Below are 18,289 nucleotides of genomic sequence, written 5' to 3'. Positions count from 1 at the left end.
AGACAGGAATGAGCCGCTCCCTGTGGAGGTCAAGAGTACATTGGTATTTGTGTGGCAATTTTTGACTGTTCAAAAGGAACAAGAGCAGTTTAAATTCCCAAGTAATGCATAGTTATATGAACTGTAACTTGCAAGGTTTTGAGCTAATATGCTGGCGTAACTTACACTTCTAAAAGTTCTGTGTTTTATCATTAAAGAAAAATAAGGCAGACTACTTCTTGTGCTGGGGGCCTTAGCATGCTTGTTTCACTGTACCTCTGTTGCAATATCTGCATGTTTTATATGACTTGCTGCAAAATATTTATACAAGTGAGAACAATGTCTGTAGTAAGACTGATTTGTGTATTAATTTACCTTGACCCCTAATTTCAAAGTGCCACAGCAACTTTCTGTTTTTCTTTTAAAAAGGTCAGGTCTCAGTGCTTTTAGAGCTTTCTGATCCTGTCTCATTGTTCTATATTATTGGCAGTTTTGAAGCTATTAAATGTTTAAGTTGCATCTTTCAGTTACAAACTCATAATGTCATTTGAAGTGGAATTTGGTGGAAGCAGCTCATAAGTCATGATGAGAGGATAAAATAAGAGGCGTACAGTTGAATGGTGTGAGAAGTGAAACTGGTTTTCATGCAGTTTTTGAAGTATTGACTTTATTTTTAACTAGCCTAGACTAAGAGTTTAATAAATTGGGGGTGTATGGGCTGTGCTGCGCAAAGAAAGCAATATTCTGTTAAATTATGAAAACATTCACGTTGTAGAGCTTGGGTAGAACATTTTAATTGTACCTGTAGGACTGTGTGTAATGCAGTAAAATAACTTCTGGGAGGTTTTAAGACTACTTAACAATGTGGTCAAATTAGAAGGAAAATAGTTAAGAATTGGATAACTTGCTTAGTTTTATTATGGTGGAGTCCATTAAGATTTTACAAGGAAGCAGGTTTGATCATGCACTTGGTTTGATGTCAGGTTTGCGTTGCAGATAGCCTTTGTTCTTCAGAAGCCTTTTTCAGTTGGTTTGAATGTAGTCCTTAGAGGAAGGATGCCTTTGGAGGTGACTGGCCGTGTCTGCTTGTGGCTGGCAGCACAGGTGTGTTGTGACGGAGTGGGAACCAGTCCCTCGCTGGAGCTGGAAGACGTGTGTGAACTGGTAGGTTATCGATAACCTTTTGTGTGTTTAACAAGGCAAATCCTTCCGTTCAATTGTTTCATTGTGAACAAACGCTTATCACCGGATGTTTTTGGACTTGTATCCCTTCTAATTTGTTTTGGATCAGGGACTGTAAAAGCAATTTAATAATCTGCAACATGCAGCAAAAGCTTTAACTTCAGAAAAGGGCAGTGAAGAGGGGCTGGGGTTTCTGGGGGTGCCGCCCCAGCGGAGTGCCCGTGGAGCTGCTGATGCCACCAGGCAGCGTGTGTGTGCAGCAGGGTGTTGCAGGGTATGGAGCAAGTATTCCCCAGCTTGTTATAATTGCTTAGGCAAGAACTGCAGTTACTCCCAGTGCCTAACGTGCAACCTCCTGGTGTGGTTTGACTTCTCCCAGCCCTGTATAATTGCGGGGCTGAGGGTTATAAAGTACTTTATTCGGTAGTCTGTGGGCAAGAACAGGTAGAGTGAGGTGGGAGAGTGTGTGCATGCTTCAACACTTCACATGGCTGATCTCTACCCCTATGTTATTGCCTTCATTTACTTTCTCTCTCCACATTCTCCATCCCCCGGTGCCAGGGCCCAGCATAGCCAGACTGTGGAGGTGGAAGTGGTGACCTTGAGTCCTGTGTGGAAAAGTAGGATTTGAATTTGGATCCCCAGCAGCCTGAGAACAAACTAACAAACTGCTGTGTGAAGCGGTTTCTTCTTCCGATAATGGTGGTATGACATTGGCATAGCATGGTACATGGTAAAACAGCAAATTAGCTTGAAGGGTGAACAGACATTTCAAAACAAGGCGGAGAATTTAAGGAAGTATTAAGCAAAAATGAAGTGAAGGACTTAATGTTTTACTTGAGGGCATTAACTTGCTTTTCACATGTCCTCAGCTCTTGAGACAGTGTGGATGCTTTGGGTACTAATAGTCTGATGTGGTAGCTGTCTTCTACGGGTGGAATAGGAGCAGGCAAGTGAGAAGTTTGCCATGTCAAAGCCAACAAATACACTGTTTTTGCTGGTGAGAAAGCAAATGGAAGGGGTTTCCTAGAGCTGTGGGCTGCCTGGGTAGGATCTGAGAACTTGCCCGTCTTCCTGTTTTATCAGCGTAAGATGAGTGGTGAGTCACTGTTAGTTGCATGGTGTGTTTCGTTATTGGAGACCTGTCAGAAGAGTTGATTAATAATCCAGAGCATTTGGATTCAATGTGATAAAACTAATCATAACAAAGTATTTCAGTGCTAATTTGAAGCTGTGAAGAAAATCCTGTTATCTTAAAAGTGTGTGTATATGAAAGGGCTAATTTTTTCTTTTTTTACAAGATAAACACAAACTTGGTGAGTTGCAGAGTGGCGGTGCTGTTTCCAGAGGCTGCTTTCCAAACTTCCCCATGATGAAGTGGAGCTGAGGTTTAGTCCTGCCACTTGTAGAGTTTTAAGAATATACTTCTCAAGACCTCTTAAGTACTTAATAGTAGTTCTTATGGAAACAGCTTAATTAAATGATATATAAATAATTGTAATGAACACAAATTTACTTTCTTCTCTCTTTTCTGGCATAATCTGCCTTTTTGCTAGGTGTGAATTTGTATTTTTTTTTCTTTTGTCAAGTTCCTTAAACAATTTGTCGTTAACACACTGACTGTATTACAGCTTACCTTTTGTAGATATTCTTGAAATAATTTACTCCAGGTAAGGAAAATTGTTAAATGTCATCCCATACTTACTTTACTCTGGTAAAACCCAGAGGGGGAAGATGGAAAAAGTGAAGATTGCTTTGAGTTCAGTAGATCTGTGTGAAGCAGCTTTGAATTTACTGGGCTTGTTTAAAGAGCATATTGAAAGCCCAGTGTAGCTGCCCGTCTGAGAGTACACAGTGTACTGCAAGAGAGAGATACTCCCTTTCTGGTAAAAAGGACTAACAATCTGTAATTTTTAGTAATGAACATTTGCAGGTAGCACAGTCCAGACCTAGTGTTTGAGCTGGCTACCTTTACAGGTTTGATTTGATTTCCTTGTTCTGTAACTTCCAGTGTTGAAGTGAGAGTTCTTGTTGGATGACTAGCACGTTTCAGCACTGGTTAAGGCACTTCTGGAGACCCAGTGTTCTCCATATATTAAATATTTTATTAATGACATAAGCAGGTGTCAAGGCTAGTTCACAGTCACATGTTTTTGAGCTGTGCTTCTGAATTTTGCCATTCTCAGATTCATTTTGCAAGAGTGTTGAATGGGGTTAACACTTGATGCTGTGGCGCTTCCCCACGTAGCCCGTTATCACCTCTTTAACACAACCAAGCACGTAATTCTTGTGTTTCTACATTGCATCACAGTGTTTACTGCATATTTAAGAGAATTGGAAGTGCGTTCAGAATATTAAGAGGAATATATTGCTACAGATGGACCCTGATTCTGTCTTTTTGATGTGTAAGATGCCACAAGTACAGGCATCACAAGTGCCCTGTACTTGTGATTATGGGCACTGTCAGTATTTCCATTATAAATTTCTGGATTTTTTTTTTGTATACAACATCTCAGGCAGTGTCACAGGTAGCTCATCACTGCTTTTGCATAGCCTGGGAGATTCAGTTTGTTACAGAGTGCAGCCATCCACTTCCTACTGGAACATAAAGTTTATCCTGAGGCAGAGGGAAGAACTCATGGCAAGTGACAGGGCAGAGCTTTAGTGTGTCAGCAGGGAGTAGCTGGCTTTTGTGTGACTGTCTGAGCTGCGCACATATAGTGGTGGGCTTTGTCAGACTGAGCCAAGAGATAAAATTGACAAAACTGCATATAAATCAGTATATTAATAATTTATGGGAATGGTCAAGCTATTAGGATTTGGAAGCACAGTTCAAAGATTTGCCAAGTTAGCCTGTGATGACCACTAAGAGAAGGGTTTGCCGAGGAGAAATGAGTTATAAAGTAATTCAAGACTTTCTAAAAAAAAAAAATAAATATTGCACAATCAGAGCTTAATGACCAAGGTGATGGCTTTATGCTGCCATCATCAGTGTTTAAATCTCAAGTATTTTTTGTTTGCACCTGTTTTTACTGATCTCATAACTGGCTATTGTTACAGAACGAGCGTGGAATTTGGTTGAGACCAACGTTTCTTTTCATTTTGGATGGGATATGAACTACCTATCGCAATAATGTTTCTGTACTTGTGATTATGGCCACTGTCAGTATTTCCATTATAAATTTCTGGATTTTTTTTTTTAAAGGAGCTTAAAACTCAGTTGTAAAAATTTGTTCCTGGCAGAAAACTTGTACATAACATCTCAGCTCGAATAAGGCTTTTTAATGAATTTTAAGAGAGGGAAGGAAAACCTGGACTGCTTTGTACATTGGAGAAGTATACGCTGAAATCTCTTGTTAGTGGTACTCAGCTTGTAGAGAAGTCGTACAATGGAAACCCCTCAGTGCTAGTCCCTTGCCCTGCATTAAACTCTAAATTGAGTTATAACAATTGAGCTTAACTTTTGATTCATTCTGTGGAAAAGCTTTTGATAGAGCAGCATTCATTGCCAGGCAGGACTAACAGACCAGAGGGTACATGGCATCAAGAAGCAGGGAACTCTATGGTGGCCAGTCCTTCCCGGTGCTCACTGCAGGGAGAGGCTTTTTAAATTGCTGGTTGCAAAGGTGAGATATACCTTGTTTGTGGTAATGGTAAATCTCATTCTGAAGGAAAGAAGTACAAATATGCCATTCCTATTTACTGTCTTTTTCAGTGCTGCAGGAGATGCTCTGAGACCATGTTTAATCAATGTATATTTTCACTGGATTAAATAAACCTGAATATTGACGTCATGAAAATAAGCTGAGAAGCCTGGTGGAGGATGCTGATGTGTTTTACTCTTCTAATAAACACTGCTTTGAAATTCAGTGAAGCATACCATGTTGGTAAAGGTAAATGCAAGCAAACTGAGCTATAGACCTTTCGCTTGAGATGCTTGCTTTTTAATAAGATTCGTCACTAAGTAATGTGAGCAGATCCATCTGACGTAAATGCCAGCAGTTTCACTGCTGCCATTTCAAGAGGAAACCAAGTGATACTGATTGTTTTCACTAGAAGGAGAGAAAACACTGCAGTAATATAAGTCCTCAGCAAAGTGCTGGGCATCACTCATCTGATTCAAGAAGCATCTTTACTACACCTTGGGCCCCCAGTTTGCTTTAAGTTCCATTAAGATGAGCTCCTTTCAAAGGCAATCTGTGTGTAACATTCTTGTTCTCATATATTCCCCCCGTTAATGTGTTTTGTCTTTAATAAAAACTTCATAAATGTTTTGTTGAGCATTAACAATGTTGTGTATGTTTTGGTGCAGCACTCAGCATGGTGTGTCCCGAATTCTGACTGAGGCAACTGAGCACAACTGGAAAACAAATAACCCTGGAAAGGATGCATTTTGTCAGAGATAGAGTTTTTGTGTGGGACCTGTGCCCTCAATGGGCATTTCCTTGCCTTTCAGCAGAAAAAGACAGACATACCAATTCCCTGGAGCCAGTCCAGTTACTGTGCTCTTGTGCCTTTCCTTCTAGTGTGTCTTCTGTTATGGCAGGCTTGTGACTTGCTTTTAGAAGGAGATCAGTTCTTCATTACTGTAGCTGTTGCGTGTGTATAGATCACAGAATCATTGAGGTTGGAAAGGACCTTTGAGGTCATCAAATCCAACTGTTAAAAGATGGTTGAAGCTACATAATGATACACATAAAAGGAAAAGATGAAGCTACATAACAAGCAAAAGTCGCAGCAGAAAGGTAGCTATGGAGAGCACCTTGGTGAAGTAGTTTTACTGCTGGAGGTGAGTTCAGTGAAGAAGTTTTTATTAAAACTTTAGTTTTACGTTTTTATAGTAGACAATTACCTAAACATTTCAAAATCAGGTAATTTGTTCTAAACTACTTAATTTCAATTTTAAATGTTTTGACTAAGGTTTGAACTAATTTTGGATAGGCACAGATAACCAAATTGTCAAAAATTCTTATTAGTAAGTGCCTGAAACTTATGAAGAGGGAGCTATGCTATGGTTATAACTCTGGAGCCATTCATGATTTTGCTTCTGTTTTGCTGTTCTAATGATATTCTGAGGTGTGGTATAACTGAATGATGCCTCAGGTCATCTTTAAATAGGAATTCAGTAAGTGCTCTGATTAGTGATAAGCCTGTTAGCTTTGTGTGTAGAAGTAAGAATTTGTTTTCTCCCAATGACAAAAAAAGAAGTGGTGCTTTGTTTTTGGAACCGTGGGACATAAGTTTCTATCCTATCTTAATTTCAACCAGCAGCTGTAAATAAACTAATGCTGTCCTTCAATGTGAGTAGCTGCTGTGAAAGTCAGATCTATGGGTGTGAAACCCTGAACATGATCTATGTGGTTAAGCCTTAGTCCCTGGGTGGGAAGAGAAGAAAGCCTCCCTCTGTTCATAGAAAGCAAACTGGTGTGTTAGTGTTTCTGATAACCCCCCAAAAGTTAAGTAATGCTTTGAACCTAGGTGAAGTATTTGGAAACATTAATCCTCACATCTGCATGTAAATCAAGTATCTTCCCCATTTTCTGAGTGGAGAAATACCCCCTCACTTTCTCCCGGGACACCTGCCTCCCCCAGCTGCCTTGATGCGTTTTTATTTGACATACTCCTGCTTTGATACCCATGAAGCAGAGCAACCGTAGATACTTAATTTATGAAAACTGTTCAGGTATTTGTGTTTGTGGCTTTACCACATATCCATGCAGCCGCTTTACTATTTTCAGCCACTTTTTCACACTCAGACTCTACCTTGTTAGCCGTGTGAAATTCAGCTGTAACCTCTTCAGGATATGCAGATCTGCCTAGCACAGTGCCAGTAGTGCAAATGAGGCAAGATGGTTTGAATGATTTACCAAAAGTCATGGGTGATTGAGAGCAGGATTTTCCTTGAGCAGGATTACTTTACTGATGCACTTCGTAAAGAACCTGTTGAGAGTCTAGGATAGATATGGAAGTGTGGGATTTCCTGGCTGCAGCAGTGATTTCATATGAAGGCAGTCCCACCTCCACTTTCTAACTAGGCATTCAAGGACTCCTAAAAGAGTGAAACAGTCTCTTTGTCAGGAAGCCCAGATAAATGAATTTGTAACAGGTTTAGGTCACAGGTGGGGAACCTTCCCAGTTTGATAACCCAGCCTGTACATTTGAAGGAATCTCTGAGTAAAATGTGCTGCTGTCATTTCCCTCTTCTCCTCCACAGGTGCTTAGTGCTCTATGTTGCAGTGAGATTCTGTCCAGGGTCAGAATTTGCTGATACCAAGTGTGAAGGAGTAAATTTGGCTCACAGCTTGTCTTCCCTTCAGAAATTACTTTAAGGGACACAGGAAGCTCTCAACAGTAGAGGAAGCTGGTATCTTTTATCCCCAGTGAATAATCTGATTTTCTTTCCCCCCACTTACCATGCTTGCAAGGATTATCTCCTCCAATTCCTTTCCTCTGCAGGTGGTCCTCTTCAACTGTGGCCATCCCTGTTCTGCCACAGCTTCCCCTGAGCACAGAGCCTTTTCAGTGCCTGTCCCAGGGTGATGGGGAAGGTACTGAATTCAACAGTGGTCTTGGTGTGCCTGAGTGGAACTGGCAGCAGCACAGCATGCCAAAATACAGTTAACCTGATGATCAGTTGAGGTCTCAACCCATTTCCTAGAGGATAGAGCTGCTTGTAGTGAGAAACCACTCCGGCAGGTGGTACCTGCTGGGTCCTGTATGGAAAATGTAGTGTTGAAGTGGACTTCCAGTCTTCTGTTGCTAAAAGTCTCAAGTTGCCTGGGATGTATCTGCAGTATGTGTTACAAAATACCTTTACCTTCGCACCAAAACATGACTGTCTGCAAAGGAAGCACTGGCTGTTTTTGTGCAGTTTACTTTAATAGTATCATGCTGGCATTGGGGGAGGCTGCTGTTCTTGGTTGGAGCCGTATTTTAATACAATTGAAATCTGATTTAGGAATTAATGAAGCTGCCAGTTTCCCTGGTGTGGCAGAGTAGAGACTGTAGGAGTAGGATCTAATTTTGCCGAGCTCATTTGATGGAATTGAGGCAGGCATAGCGGGATGCACTCAGCCCAGAGCAGCTGCATTTTGCCTTCTATGTCCTCAAAGGAGCAGTTGATCATAATATAAGTGCAAGAATGTTCCTGCAGAAAATAAAATGAAATAAAGATAGGGCAGTCCAGCTGTTGACTGAATGTAGACATAAAGATGGATGACTGGAAAGACTAAGGAGCTAAGAACTGTTTGAAGCACTCCTAGAGTGGGAGTCTTGGTGATGCTTCAGCAATGACTTGTTTAGTTTCCTGAAGCTCTTCTCCCACTGTGTGAATAAATAAGCAGACCTGGGCTGATGGAACACACCAGTCAAAGGAAGTTCCCACTGGGGCATATATACTCTGAAAACTTCCATAAATTGTTCTGTAATATGACAGTTTCCAATTATGGGTTTTCATAATAAGAGGCTTATTGGCAACCAGTAATGCAAGTTAACTGTGGAAATTTCTATTGCTTTTCTTGGCCCCTATGCACTTCCTGAACAGTGTGTGCTTTGTCCCAGGTGTACCATTCTGGGCTTTGAAAGTGTGTCAAAACATGCGCAGGGCTGAGACCCCTGGGAGCTGGCACTCAGAGCCCAATCAAAAGGAACAAAAAAAGAAAGTGAGGGGCTTAAGGCACGAGCCCCAACGTGTTAACTCTTGGTTGATTTGTTTGTTTCCTGCCTTGATGAGTTAAAGTGCTGATCACCAGTAAGAGATTGTCTTAGACACATGGGAAATAATTTTTACGCAGTTCTGAACAAAGCATCAAACCTATATAGCCTTGGGAGGTATAGGTATGCAAATATCTTGGATAGTCCTTCCAGTACGTTTTGATTAGTTTGCATTGTCAACCCACTTTCCTCTTACGGGCACGTGCGGGTGCAGGCTTGTTTGGTTTATGAAATGTTGAATAAGTCTTCAAAGAGTATCATTGTTTCCAGGAAATATGTTTTTCATACATGCTTGTATTGTTAAAAAAAAAAAAAGGCAGTAATGGATAATACTTTGGGTTTGTGTGAGCCAACGGTGTGGATTTGCTTGGCATTGCAGCTTTCAAATGATACACACTCAGCAAAAGTAGATTCTTTTCTGATTACATGCAAGCACTGTGTAATAATTACATCTTTTAAAATATATATTGATTCACAGTATTGTCTTCAAGTTGCAAATAATCCAAAAGCCTGTCTGCTTCTTTACATCAGATACAAACTGGATACCTTTCTGCAGTAGTTTGCTGAAATTGCAGTGATTTCAGAGAATTGTACCTTTGAAGATGTAACCTTACGTTGCTCTCTTCTTCTAATCCACCTCTCTTGAGTGATTTATTCTAGGGACTGTGCATCATAGGTTTTGTGTTGGCACCCATTGCTGTAGTGTTGCAGTGCCTGTCCACATTACCAGAAAAAGATGGCTGGGATACAGCTTTTTTAAAAAAAAAAAAAAAATAGTTAGACCAAAAAGAAAAGAACACACACGCAAAAAAAAAGAAACCAGTTCCAGTTAGTAGAGAGGGTTTTGCTGCCAGTGTGGATGGGGCATAATTTGATTTAAATGACTTTTGAAAAACAGTTCTCAAAATTGTTCCATGCATTTTCTTCCTGGCTACTGTTGAAAATATGGAGCCGAATATTTTCTGTGATGTTTCAAACCAATATGTTCTGGCAACCTCATAGCTGGGCCCTGTGCATTACACTCTTGTTTCCAGTTCGCTGTGGCCTGGAGTGCAACGCACAGCTCATGAGATGCACCAAAGTGGGAGGTCTTGTGAGGAGCAGGCAATACAAAGACCCAGGGTACAAGGAACATTTCACTGGGGTCCAGCAGGGAGGCTGCCAGTTTTAAGGGCCTCTTATAAAAAGCTTTTGCTTGTAGGAGATGGAGGAACTGTGTGTGCCTCACTGGATTTTTGTGAGTGTGTAGGAGAAAGTTGATTCCCGGGTGGTGGTAATGGCTGGATGCTGAACTAGATCTTTTGGACCTCCCTGGGGTCAAACTTTTCTCGTTAGAGAGATTTGCTGTACAGGTGATGGGCTATGGCTACGTATTCATCACTGCTTTAAGTGTGACGGCACGGAGCCGCATAAAAGAATAGCGTGTGGGTTGGGAAGCCGTGGCTGGGACACGAGGTGTTTGTTGTATTGCTTCTGCTCCAGGGACTCCTGTGTTTTGGGGAATGTGTGTGGGAAGGTCGGTGCAATGGCAGTAGGTATTCTGAAAATAGAGGCTGTTTTTCTAGCACCAAATCAAATCCCCGGGGTGGCAGCAGGGGTGGAAAGTGTGAAACAAGTTCGTTGATCTGGCGGTAATAATACACAGCTCTTTAATGCTGTTGGGAGTCCTGACCAAGTTGGCTTGTCTATAAAGGAGATGGTACAGTATTCCCTGCAAGTGGGCACAGGGACACTGTCCTTCCCCATGTCTTCTTGACCCCATTACCCTTAGCGTGTCTAAATACCACAGCGCAGCTCTGAAGTGTGAATCCCCTCAAGCCCAGACAGACATCTCTCGGCGGTATTCCCAAGTAATTCTTGGGAAAGGTTGTACAGACCTGCCAGAGGCTTATTATGAGCCTTTACCCGCTCTGCTTTCAAAGCAGCTTGGGGCAAGGGGTCACCTTTGAGCTCAGATATTTCCTGGGCAGGCTGCAGAGTGGCTGCCTCCTTTTTGGAGCTGTGGAGTGGTGTGATCCATGCCGCTGGTGCCACGGCACGTGGGGTACCTGTGCTGAGCAGGGAGCAGCTGCTTCTGACAACTTTTCCTGCTTCTCAGCAGTTGTTAGAGGGTACGAAAGGCAGGAGCATACAGATGGAGCTGTTTAATTTACCCTGTGAGGAGAACCAGAGGAAATGAACTTGAGGGAACATGGTGCTGATCCTAGGACTGTATATCCTACAGGCAGTGGTACAAGAGCCAGATTTGGGAAAGATGGGTCTGGAGAGACCACACAGAGGTGGCAGGAAGGGGATGAAGGCAGGAGTAGACTTGAGGAGAGACAGGGGCAGAGGCAACTGTCTCCTGCTCGGTGATAATGAAGTGTTGATAAACGTGTTTGGAAGTAGACTGTAGGTGTAGGATGAAGGCCAGGGCAACGTTAGTGGGGAGCTTTCAGAGGCAAACGACAGGTGAGAGAACAGATAGGGAGTAGAGATGCATGGTGAGGAGACAATTCTTGTTTCGGCTTTAGGATTCAGGAAGGTCAGTCTTGAGAATTTTCCCTGTTGATGCTTTTCCACTTGTTATTCTGGTTATTTGTGCAAGGTGGTAGGAGAAGGACTTGAGCGGGACTTGGAGGGGACACGCTGTAACCTGTGATGTTTAGGTGCAGCCTGAAGCACAGAGAGAAGATGAGTGAACAGATCAGGAATTAGGTTTGTTGGTGGAAGCAGGATGAAGTAGTGAGAAAAGGTGTCTGTCTGGAGTTGTTTTTTTTTCCTGCAGTTAATTCTGTTACTTGTGCAGCTGCCTGACAAGACTGGATGTAGGGCTGTCTTCTGTATCTGCTCAGCTGGACTAAGCCTGGATGCTCAGTCTGATTACTTGAATTAACTCTGCAGTAAAAACTCACTTTGGAGGTTGATCTGAGTGGAGAGGATGCAGGATGCTGGTGAGGGCAGGGGAGATGACTTTGGGACCTCCATAGGTTTGATGAGCATATTGCAGGTCTGTCTCTACATTTTGTTTTGAAAACACATGCATTGGATTTCATTTGTTTCTCTCCCACCTCTCATTTATTGCCGTGTGAGCAAGTCAGAGAAGAGCTCTGAAAAGTCACTGTTCCCAAGAAGCCTTTGTGTACTCAGATTGTGTACCCCTTGGAATCCCCAAGCAGGATGACTTTATAGCAACTGCTGTGACAAAATTGCGTGTGACATCTGGGAACAACAGAGCCCAATGCAGAGGAGCAAGCAGCCTTTTCCTAATCAAGAGGGAGAGATTTTAGTTTGGATGTTTGTATGATTACTGCATCCAATGTGATGTCTGGAATGTAAACTATAATGTGCTGTTTAATATAAAATAGCTATCCTGTGGGCGGTTAGCAAATGTTTCCAGTGATTTAGACTTAAAAGATTGTTAAAAAAAAAAAAAAAATCCAACCCTGGACCACAACAAAAAACCCCAGTCTAACCCTATTGTTATTTTAAAAATAACGCCCTAACTACTGCTACAGAGACTAGCCACCTTTACTGAGTTGTTGTCTTTTCCAGAGCTGTTTGGTGTATGTGGGGTTATAAAGAGAAGGAAGGGTGATTGGGACAGGTGGTTTTTCTCTTATTGGAAGTGCCATCCTTTCTTTATCCAAGAAGGAGCTAGAGTGAGCCAGCCTTTGTTTGGTTGCTCTTTTCAGAAAAGCAAAGCTCTTCCTTGCAATATTTATGGTAGCTTGGCTCTAGCACGTGTGTATGAGCTGTGACAGCATCCTCATGTTAGCCAGGCTCTGTTCCTGCTCCCTCGTGAGTGAACATTAGGGAACTGGCTTTTAAGTGAAGCCTGTTTAATATGGCAAAAGCTGGGAGACTAATAGATGCAGGTGTTCACAGTATTGGTATGAAATGTGGTGTTTGTATTAGTGTTGTGGTAGCAACGGTCTTTTTAATGGTAAGATGGTAATTTGGTCCAAAGTCCCTGTTTTCATCTGTCTTCCTTTTGAAATAACCACTTTCAATGTGTTTCTGTTTCTCAAACTTGTTGCTTAACTAAGGCTCAACTGCAAAGAGGACCAATGACTCTGACCTAAACTTTGTCCCCCTACCCAGTATTGAGCATAATAACTTGTCTATAGCTAAAGCAGAATGTATGTTTGACCAAAGTATTTTTCAGAAGAAAGGCATCCTACCTTGGTTTGCAAACCTCAGAAGGTAGGCTTGGGCTGAAAACCTTATTTCCCTTTTATCTGTTCCCATCTTTAGTCCTCTCTGTTTATGTGACCTGCCTGCCTGCTATGAATTTGTCTTCAGCTTCTACTCACTGGTGAATCTACTGCCTCTTTCTGTAGTGGTGTGAGGAGCCTCTTTGTGCATTGTCTGTCTGCCCCAGTGAAGAGAGTTACCATTAATTGCTTGTCACTTCTAAAATCTTTTGGATCAGTTAGACACTTTGGGTTTGGTTACTCATTATGAGGCATTTTGCTGGGTTTTGACTGACCTACAGAGAAGAAGTGTTGTGCTAATATAATCTCCATTCTTCTCCAGTATCCTTACTCTTTTTAACACCAGTATTTTGAGTGAGATGAAGAATTTAATTTTTACTGAATCTGTGTCCAAAACAGCTGTAGTGAAGATGATCCTGCTTCCTTACCTGCAAAATGCTTTCAGTGAAGGAGGTCGCTTTGTACAAGCTGCTATTGAAAACAGTGACACTATGTGGAAAGTTTTTAGCCATGCAAGGTGCATCCGTCCAAGTGTGTCTAGTCCAGCAGTCATTCATGTCTCATCTTCACATCTATGTGGATTCATGGTTTGCTTGTAAGTATCAGAGATGAATAAGGAAGAAAAGCAAACCTATTAGTGTCAGGCTTAAACACTTTGGGGGCTTGGTGCATTTATTGGGAAAAACTGGAGGGTTAATAGCTCAAAGATGATTGAAAATCACTGGTCTGTTCAATAGTTTGAGATTGGAGACTAATGTATGAGTTGTTAGCTGTTGCCATTGAGGAGGCAGCAGCAAAAAAACCCATACCTAATCTGAGAGTAAACAGGCCTGGGCTTTGTCTGTGTGTGGATGCGACTCTTAGGTGGAAAGTCTGTGAAAAGCTTGGAACTAACAGGGCAGATATAAGATTGCTTCTGGCAGAGAAAGCAGTTTCTCCTGCAGCTCAGGAGGTAACCCTTGTGCTTTCAGATGCACAGATTCCTGGTTCAGTTTTCTGTTGGAATAAATTCTTCCCGAGTAAGGACAATTGTTCATTTGATGGCTACTTCAAGACTGGGCTGGATGCAGCGAGGCAATCACTCTGCTGTCCAGATTGTACATATCCATGCCAGGACATTCTTGCCCACTAGCTGTTTTTTATTATATTTATGGTTGAAATGGGATTTTCATTCAAAGATCTTGTGTTCAGTCAGCTATGACTTTACAAACCAATCACTATGGGGCAGAAACTTGAAGCTTGTTCAGTGATAGATGTTTGTTTAAAGTTGGAAGAAAACTTAATCAGCCACTATCTTAAGGATCAGACATTCAAATAAGCAATTGACTTTCATCAAAATCCTTATTAAAACATTTTTTTATTATTATTAAAGAGCATATGAAAATAATACAAGTGTAAGGTTGACATTTGTCTTCCCGGGTCAGGAAGTTAAGGTCCTTTTAAGGGGCTTTCACCATGCATCCTGGAATGTTTGCATGGTAGTAGTAGACATTTCGTGTGTATGCAGCAAGGGGGAATCCCTTCCTTCTGGGTCCATGCAGTCAGCTGCATTGGCAGAGAATGATGCTCTGTACCGCACGTATAACTATGGGATAGACTTAGCCAATTGTGTATTTGATTCATTTTGCACCTCTGATAAGTACCGATATGTTCTAGCTGTATGCATTATGTCATGTGTGAGCTTCAGTAGCATAAGAAATAGGAGAGAGCAATACCATCAGTTTCTGGTTTCCAAGATGCTGCATGTCAGAAACGCTTATTCTGTCATGGTCAGATTTGCTGCTGCTCATATACAGAAGCATCCTGCTTTTCGGAATCTGTGTGATGAGCTCATTTTGGCCAGCAACTCTGATCATCTTAAATGGAGTAATTGTATCCATTGAGCTCCCTATTTTGTAAAGTCTTATGCAGCTTTCCAGTCCTGTGATGTACAGCTTCCCTAAATTTTTGTTGTGATGTAAGAAATCTTGGGTGAAATTCCCTGCTCTGTTATGTATGAGGTCAGCCTAAATGATCTGTCTTGGCCTTAAAAAGAAAACAAATCCTACTGCCTATGCTTGCCAGCATCTGGACATTTTGCTGCTTGTGATTTTGTGGACTCTGGAAAACTTTACTTAAAAATCCATTTGCAAATCCATAAGGAAATGTGTGACTGGGGGCTTAGGTAGTCACAGCTGGAGTATCATGCTAGCTAGCAGAGTGGTGTGTGTCCTCTACCTCAGGGAAAGCACGGTAATTTTAACACATAGCATTTAAGAAGAAATCTGTATTTGCTGCAGTCTTTAATGCAATATAAACTCTGCAAGCATAAGCTTTTCAGTGCAGCAGCTTTAGAGAAGCCCTTCCTATCACTCAGATATATTCAATGTTGTTTGCTGCATTACATATAGAAAGGTTTGTAATTCAGCACCTGAAACACATCTCTCACTCTCCAAAGAACGACTTGGAGAGAAAGAAATTCAGACAAAGCCTGAAGGGGTTGAAGAAAATGAATTCCTGCTGCAGTTGCACACTTGTACACATCTGGTGCAACTGAAATTTAAGAGCTGAATACATCCACATCTGACCATGGTAGGGTCCAAACGTTACTGTTGACACTGGTTTTCTTTTTGGATAGGCACACTGGCAGAGTCACTAGCGTGTGGAGCCTTGTCAGCTCCCTAATCTAATAGACTGTTCTTGCCCAGACCATTGTGTGTCAGTATTTTATGTACCAAATGTAGCCAGGTTTAATAATCGGCCATTTTCCCACCTTCTGCCAAACTTCTTCCCTTTTTGTCACGATTTAATGTTTGAGTCAAAATCTGCTATGGTAACAAATTATATACATATTAAAAAATGAAAATAAAGATGGAAAGCAGAGTCACAAAAGGTAACAAGAGTTCAAAGTAATGTCATCTTAGGGTTTTTTTTTTTTTTAAGACTTGAATTCAGCCCCATTTTAAAATTGATTTTATTTCTGCTATGTACTGTGAAAAGATTACAAAGACATGGGTACTCCTTGAGAGTATGACTGTAGCTCTGTATATGTAAAATTGTGAAAGTCTTCCCTGTACAGGTCTGATTTGATCAATTTGCTTTTTAGTTACTAAACAACAATTTGTGGAGCTTTTTGGATTGTATTTTTCTTACTTCCAATGGTTGTCTTCAGCCAGGACCTGTTGAGGCTATTTATGCTTATTTCTAGTGACTTTATCATATAAAGTATGTAACCAGAAAGGTGTTTTTTTTAAATTGCATTTTTTAAAGGGCTCTTCTCTTGCCTTGCTGGTGGCATGAGTTGCTGCTGTCATGTACTGGCTTAGTGATGATGAGGACTGGGGACCTTGGAGGAGCATATCCAGGGAGTTACCTGCTTGGCGAATTCCAGAACCAGCTGGAGAGGAGCTCAGTCACTGGGAGGGCATTGGAATGGGGTCACCCAGTTTCTTTGTGATTTTAACCTTTAGTAAATTATTTCTTACTCCATGCTGATTTGAATCTCGTGCTGAAGTACCACAGCTTGAGTGAAACTTAAACACTTTTGAAACTAAAAGCTGGATCTAGGTTCCAGGGCTGGGTAGGCGCTTGCAACTCGCTGTTGATTGCGTGAAGGATGCTAGTAAAGGCATGTGTATCCAAGGTATCAACCATTTTGACCGTTATATCCTGAGATGGAGCTGTTTCTGCCTCTCTCACATGCAATGAGGGATGCCCTCAATGTCTGTTGTCTACTTTACTGGGACATGGAATGTTCATGATTTTGTTTGACATGATTACACATATGGTTTCTCCTCCCCTGTGCCATTGCTGCATTAAAGTGGGGACAAATTTATAGCAATGGTCAGAGTTTCTTATATGAATTATCAGTTAGCTAATGGTGAAGTAATTCGTACTTTAACTGAGTTCATTCCTCTCGGTAATTTAATTAGAAGATTTGTATAAGTAACAACAATAATTGAGTGCCTTTAACGAAAAGACTGGAGCCTGAAATAAATGGAAAGCCTGGTGACTTACCAAGCTGCCACAGTTCAGTTCCTCTGCAGGTCGCAGGGCACCGTGTTCTCTGGTCTGTACTTTTTCAGTCTGTTCCTAATTGCATGTTGGGGAGCTCTCCCAGAGATGTGCTTTGACATGATCCCAGCATTCGCTGGAACTGCTTGAGTTTTGGGACTTCCCAGGATGATTAGTGTATCTTGGTGAACAATGGTCTAAGCAACTCATTAAATTGTAGTGTATCCTCCTCCCTCTCTGTGCTTACTCCCAACTTCTGGACAGCCGATTAGAGGCTTGGCAGGAACTGTATGGTTATGCTCTAGATACGCTTTGGATACATTATTGTCACAGTTGAAGTATTGCAAAAGCCATGCCGTTCCCATCTTTATCCTACTGAGGTACCTCTTTCGATTGTGCAATATCTGTGGATAATTGCACGGCAATTGCAGCGTGCCACCAGCCACCCACAATTCATTGTCAGCTCCTTGGGGATGCAGATGAAAAAGGAAAGATAATGTTTTCTTTCTTCAGTCCAGTGATTTAGCGTGTCTTTATTTATTTATTTGTTTATTTTTTAAATCCCCTGCTTCTTCAGGTAATAAAGCCAGATGGTAGTGACAAAGAAGCAGAAGCCACGCATGAATCAGATGTCCCTGAGGATATGCTGGGGACTTGCATTCCTCAAGGGGCAGCAAAAGGCGACGCTAAAAGTCCGGATGTCATTATAGAAGCTCAGTTTGATGATAATGATGCAGAGCATGGACAAGACCACTCGCAGGATATGTTGACTGATGACATGAAGAAACTTTCCCTGGATACTGGTGAAAAGGGTGAGTAGATAAGACTGCTGCTTTAAGCCTTTATTTGAGCAAACTCTTGAAGTATTACTTTGTTGCCTTGCTTTGCTGCAAGATATAAAATATAGGACTAAAAGCTTAATGCCTTATCACTTCTATCCCTTTCTGCTAAACTGTCTTCAGAGTTTTGACTGGATATTAAGGGCTGATTGATGCAAAGTAAATCTGTGAAACAGAAGTCACACCTTTTAGATTTGCAATTCTCAGGGCTGTCTGGGGACTGCTGGTTGCTGTTTAATTCAAGATGCTGCTGTAAGAGTTTCCTTCATCGCAGCTTGGCTAGCCAGTCTATATGCCTCGGTTTGGGGATAAGAATATATTTCCTTGGGGGCAGTTAGGTTTGTTGCTGTTTTCAAACAGTTGAGTTATGAACACCTTCAAGATTTG

The 18,289-nt window shown here is 41.6% G+C and overlaps 1 protein-coding gene across 1 annotated transcript in view; it reads left to right on the top strand.

Annotated features, from left to right (window-relative positions):
* LOC104621590 overlaps positions 1-17,875 on the top strand; it is a gene marked incomplete at its 3' end in the record, with an annotated part of 57,222 nt that extends 39,347 nt beyond the window's left edge. Inside the window, exon 6 of the mRNA XM_010288113.1 lies at positions 17,641-17,875. Within this exon, the coding sequence (XP_010286415.1) occupies positions 17,641-17,875 (235 nt within the window). The remainder of the gene's footprint in view (positions 1-17,640) is intronic.
* Between the last annotated feature and the right edge of the window lie 414 nt (positions 17,876-18,289).

The sequence above is a fragment of the Phaethon lepturus genome, unplaced genomic scaffold, assembly GCF_000687285.1.
Source record: "Phaethon lepturus isolate BGI_N335 unplaced genomic scaffold, ASM68728v1 scaffold12125, whole genome shotgun sequence".
Taxonomy (NCBI): domain Eukaryota; kingdom Metazoa; phylum Chordata; class Aves; order Phaethontiformes; family Phaethontidae; genus Phaethon; species Phaethon lepturus.
This window is presented reverse-complemented; position numbering and strand designations above follow the sequence as displayed.